Source organism: Capsicum annuum, unplaced genomic scaffold (assembly GCF_002878395.1).
Source record: "Capsicum annuum cultivar UCD-10X-F1 unplaced genomic scaffold, UCD10Xv1.1 ctg2582, whole genome shotgun sequence".
Taxonomy (NCBI): domain Eukaryota; kingdom Viridiplantae; phylum Streptophyta; class Magnoliopsida; order Solanales; family Solanaceae; genus Capsicum; species Capsicum annuum.
In genome coordinates this window covers 1660-7722 of record NW_025832039.1, presented here as the reverse complement: position 1 = coordinate 7722, position 6063 = coordinate 1660, and the positions used below count along the sequence as shown (strand labels likewise).

The following is a 6063-nucleotide window of genomic DNA, read 5'->3' as shown; positions in this document are numbered from 1 at the left end:
GTGGATTGATGAGATTTATTCCTAATTATCTGATTTTAAATTCTTATGAGTATTGAATGCCGTAGTAGGCTCAAAAGGGTTAGCTTGGGGCTACTTGTAGCCTTAAGCACCGTGTGACGTCTCGGGTGGGATTTTGGGGCGTTACAAAAGGGATATTCTTGGTAATTTCTCTTATTTCTCTGAAAAAATATGGGGCAAAGCTAAATAACTTTTGTGTACGACTTAACTAGTGGAAATGAGAAACAGAATGTGACCTTGATAAGTGCTTACATGGATCGAAGATACGAACATCCACGGGGTTGTTTCCGAGGTCTTCTTGTTCCTTTTGAATTCTTGTTGCAGATTCCCCAAGTTCGGAAAGACACCACTTTAACTCAATCAGTTGTAGTGAGTGGATTTCTGCAAACTCATTGGGTATCTCTTTCAAATATCTGCATTCTTTAAGCACAAGGCGCTCAAGGATAGGAAAATTGTCATCTGTGGCTTTCCAGTACTTGAGAAGATTATTTTCAATTACCAAAAGCTTCAATCGAGTAAATCCCCTAACAATTGGATACCATTCATCGTCATGACAAGCAACATCCATTAGCTTCAGCACCTCAAGGTTAGGCAATTCAGCTATGATGTCCAAGTACGACCAACTTAGAGAAGTTCCTTTCAACTTCAGCTTCTTGAGCGTTGCTGGAAAAGCTTTTGCACTTGAATTGACCACTGGCAAAAGGCTATAATCAAGACATATAAGACTCAATATTTCAAGTTGCTGCAGACAGACAAGATTGTTGAGAAGCCCAGGGTCCCGAAAACTTTTATAGTCATCCTTATTTATAATGATACCTAATTTTTTGACATTCTGAATCCACATAATAACCTCCTTCGTGCAACAACATGCAGACAAGTAAGAAATAGTTTGTAAGTTTGAAAAATCCAAGTGCCTTCCTTTGTCAACAGATCCACTAGGGCAATCTGGCAAATAAAATCTGGGCAGTTTGAGATGCCTTAATTGCATTAGTCCCCAAATTTCCTCAGGAAAAGTTATTTTAACTATTCGACTATGACCATGAACAATGAATGTCTGCACCCCTTGAACAATGAATGTCTGCAGATTCCATAACCTGCAAATTTCTGGAGGTATGCGAAAATTATCACGGCTGGGCAATGATAGGTACCTCAACCAGATAAGGCTTAGTATCTGTAGAGGGAAATTATCATTCTCTACGTGTCTCAACTCCAAGACTTTGAGTAATTTGAAATGAATAAGCTCTGATTTGAGAATATAAAGATATGCATCCTTAAGATGAAAAGAGAAAATAGAATGGGTTCGTTTCAAAAGATCGTTGTTGTCATGATCTCTCAACTGATGGTGTACAGGGGTAAGAAGAGCCCTATAAAGACCATGGGGACAATAATCAATTTTATCACCAGTCACGCGTTTAAAGGGCTGCATTTTTTGCATACTGAGATCTAGAGATTCTGAATCTGAGTAATCAAGCACAATGTCGTTCATGATAAAAATGCTCCCCCTCTGAATTTCTCTCAAGCACAGGTCATATATTAGATCATGAACCTTACATGATCTAATTTTTGTTCCATCTGGACTTTTCTTGCAGACAAGGACTAGACATCTATCGACAAGCTCTTGCAAACACTTCTCAGCCTCTCCTTCCAAATCCTTTTCCAACTTCAGGAACCCCTCAGCCATCCATGATCTCATCAATTTCTTCGCTGGAATCTCACTATCTTCTGGAAAAATTCCGAAATGCAGAAGACATGTTTTTAGATCGCTGGTCAAGTAATTGTAACTCAACCCAAGCGCATGTGAACATTGGTTGCCAAGATCATTTGTGAGAAATGACTTGACATCTTCAGCAACACTTTCCCAATCTTCTATTGCCCTTTTAGATTTGAGAAGTCCAGCAACCACGGCAATAGTTAGTGGTAACCCGTGACATTCATCTGCGATTTGCTTTCCAACAGTCTCGAACTCATATGGTAATTCTTCACTTGAAAATGCTGCACTTTTGAAAAGACTCCAACTCTCATCCGGGCCCATTAAATCCATCTTCAAAGAAAGATTCTCTGAATCAGCATAACAGGCTACTTCGTTGTTACGGGTAGTCAGCAGTATTCGACTCCCTGCATTATCTTCAGTTGGAAAGCATCGTCTCATGCCATCCCACACTTCACAACTCCAGATATCATCCAAGACAATTAAATACCTCTTTCCATTTAAACTTTTCTTCAGCATGTCTGCTATCTCTGCTTCACCTTTCGTCATAACCCTGTAATCCATTTTGACTGTGGAATGCAGAAGGCCCAGCAAAATTTCCCTTTTGTTGTGCTGTTGAGATACAGTAGCCCAAGCACGAACATCAAAACGGCGTAGAATTGATTTATGATTGTAAACTTCTTTCGCTAAGGTTGTTTTACCTATGCCTCCCATCCCGACTATCGGGATGACTTTCTGTTCGCCAGAGTAGCTTATAGTCAGATCTTTTAACAACTGTTTCCTTTGATCATCACGTCCAACCATTATTTTCTCAACCTTCGATGTTTTGTTGAACCATTGAAAAATCTCGAAGCATTGAAAAATCTTGAACCACTGAAAATTCCTCACGTTCCCTTTATCTTGAATCTTTGTTGACTCTTTCCAGATACGATCGATGTCCTCTGCTACTTGTTGCAGGCTATCAGAAAGCCTCTCTTGTGCCTTTTCTCTCAGAGTTTCGTCATTTGACAATACAACTTCAGTCACTCTTAGTTTAATTGTTTGTTCAACAATATTTGCAACTTCTTTATTCTGCACTTCCAAATCTGTCAGTTGCCCAGAAACATTGTTTTTCTCAAAGTTCTTGACAAATACTTCCAGGGAACTAACTTTTTCATGAAGAGCGCAAAATTCTTTTCTGTGATCACAGGATAGAGATTGCATCGGTGAATTGGATGTCAAGAGCGATTCTATTGTTCTCGTAAGAGAAGCCACACTTGCATGAGCCATATCTGCTATTGCCTTCGTGGTTATGACCTAAGCTGCAAGATGCAAGAGGTCAATGGTATTATAGTTAATGTGATACATAGATTGGCAAAAAAGGTAAGCATAATCTAAATAAGATTAGGTGATTTATTAGTCTTCGCTATTCAAAATTTCTAAAATAGTTTTGATCTTGTAATTTATTAGTCTTCGGTTTGAAACCTAAATTGGTACCGTACCCTTGTTTTGTGTAACACCCCACACATTCTAGCAAGAATTTTAACCATCCTTCTAGACCCAAACCCAATAATTTATATTTATTTTATAAGTGTGAGGATCAATTCTTTAGTATCGAACATCTTTGTAGATGAATTGAGGTCATAGAAATCTACTAGCTCAAAATTGAGTGGAGAACGTTCCTTCTTATTTGAGTCAACTTTCAACGATCATTAATCCTAGTATATAATGATTTTGGTGGCCTACTACCTACCAAATTAAAGGTTTTTGAGTCTTCTTTCCAACGACACCGACCGTTTATCAATACGAGTCCCAAACAAAAAAGTTATGAACATTTTAGTGAGGTAGCATCCAGTTAGGCAGCATGGAGTGGAGCTCGAGCCAGGAGATGATACCTCTCTACCGTAAAAGTCTGTTTTTCTCTTTTAAATTAGGGGCAATCTTGTCCTTTCACCCAATGTAACTTTCCCAACCCGTTTTATAACCCTAAAGTCATCCTAAACTAGCAGAAATCTTCAAAATCCCTCATTTTCTTCCTCCAAAAAATTCTTAGAAGCAAGAACACATAGAGTTCAAGATTCAAGGCTCAAATTCCATACTTGAAACTATTTATACAAGGTATTTATTTCGAGTTATTCGTATTTTATAAATGATGGATTGAGACTAGAGTTGAAGATTGATTTTTCTAAACTTATGTGGTCACTCAACTAATAGTTATTAGATTAGAAATATGAATAATTAAGGGAAACTAACCTTTCAATGGTAGAAATTTGGGAAGAAGAAACTGATCACTGCAATAATATATACTAAGAGAAAAGAACATAAAAACATAAATATGAGTATATGAAAAAAAAAATATATAGTATCAAGTAATCAAGATTAAAATCAATAGAAATATGTCATACCTCTCCGAGTGACTAAAATGGTATTAATCTTTATATAGATAACAAAGTGTTGGCTTCTGACAAATTCGGATGATAACTTCAATTATTGTTGAATAAGGGGAAGAACACATCAATTATATTTTTAAGATAGAAAGTTATTAAACGATGTTTATATTGTGTTTCAATTGTCACCATACTATTTTTGTTGTCATGTACTTTTTCTGAATGCTATATTTTACTTTCTTTATTAGTTGTCATATTTTTTTATAGCTAATTTGGTTTACTGCATTTAAGAGAGTGTCCTTCGAAATGTTCAACTTTATTACTAAAAACTCATTGTTTCTTCAACTTTCTTCTTTTTGAAGCTAGTATTTCATTTCTAAATGTTCGGGCTAATTACTATAATCAGCCAACTATTGAACAACATAAAAGACTAATGTATAATATCTATCGCATCAATAATCGATCTATCTATATAACGATAAGGATCGATAATGAATCTGTCTATACCTATCGGATCAATAATTGATCTGTCCATGTATCGATCGAATCAATAGTCGATCTTTCCACATATCAGTCGAATCGATGATCGATCTTATCTATATCGATTGGATAGATAATCGATCTGTCCATGTGAATCGGGTTTTTGATTAATTTGTAATTTTTAAAAGATTTTGGTGGGAGGGTTTTTTAAAAATAAATTCTATCAATTCTTGGGATCTTTTGTTTAATGTTCTTTTCAAGTCTTTCCTTTTAATTAAATAGACTACAAGTTTTCTTTTTCAGGGAAATGACCTATTTTTTAGACAAATCTATTATCTATCCGACCAATATATAGACGGATCAATTATTGATCCGACAAATCGATTGTTGATCCAACAAATCAATTATCGATTCAATGGACAAATCGATTATCAATCCAACATATGAGAAAATAAAAGTAGGTCATTTTGATAATTGAAAACTTGAAGAGGCTTAATAGCCATATTTTCTCTCAATTCTTGATAGTTGGTGACTTGTGGAATGATTTATCACTTTTAATACTTGTAATTAAATTTTAAATCACAAATAAACTAAAATACTCAAAAGTGGGTCATTTCTCAAAAACAAAAAAAAAATGACTTATTAAAAAGTAGAATTGAAAAGTCTGTTTAACAAGAATCCCAATCCCTTGTACAAGGATGATATATACAAACATTTCAGTAATAAAATGACAAGAAGGTCAACTAACCTCTTAGTGGCAGATAATGGTTAAATGTACTGCAAACTAAATGCTTGTGCTGCAACAAATACAATGACAAAATAATAGAAGAAATTAAACACAAATATGAATAACAATCAACAAATGAATGAAGCAAGAAAGATATATTTATATAGTACAGTAACCAAGAAAAAGGATCTGATAAGAGGCAGAAAAATGGCATACAAATAAAGGGCTGCAAGCAATAATGTATAGGCAATCAGAGTTACCAAGTAAATTCTATATAAAGAAGAAAAGAGTTGACTTCATAATTTTTTTTCTTTTTTTTTAAAGACTTCATAAAATGGGTATATAATATTTATTTACAACATGGGTATTAGTATATATTATACTGAACCAAGTTGGTTACCTCTTAACTGGCATTGTAGTTTCCAAGAAGAAATGACAGTACAATGCACTAGTGGGGTTTGGAGAAGGCTGGACCATAAAGGTCTACTGTATCCAATCTTACCTTGCATTCCTATCGGAGGTTGTTTTTAAGGCTTGAACTCGTAACCTACTGATCATGTGACAACAACGTTACTAGTTACACTAAGGCTCTAAAAAGTGGGAAAAAAATTAATTCAATACATGGAAAGAAAGAGCTAACTTCATAAAATGGAGAAGAGTTGGACCATAAGGTCTATTGTACACAGTATTACCTTGCTTTCTTGCAGAGATTGTTCTTACGACTTGAAGTAGTGATCTCCTGATCACGTGGCAACAGCTTCACC

General features: G+C 35.2%; 1 protein-coding gene across 1 annotated transcript; it reads right to left on the bottom strand.

Annotated features, from left to right (window-relative positions):
- Positions 1-226: 226 nt before the first annotated feature.
- On the bottom strand, positions 227-5527 carry LOC124890838 (putative late blight resistance protein homolog R1B-16). Its single transcript, XM_047402662.1, has 2 exons — positions 3959-5527; positions 227-3027 (listed from the first exon to the last, which is right to left on the bottom strand). Exon 2 carries the CDS (start codon positions 2993-2995, stop codon positions 227-229), a length of 2769 nt encoding a protein of 922 aa, XP_047258618.1. The 5' UTR covers positions 2996-3027; positions 3959-5527.
- Between the last annotated feature and the right edge of the window lie 536 nt (positions 5528-6063).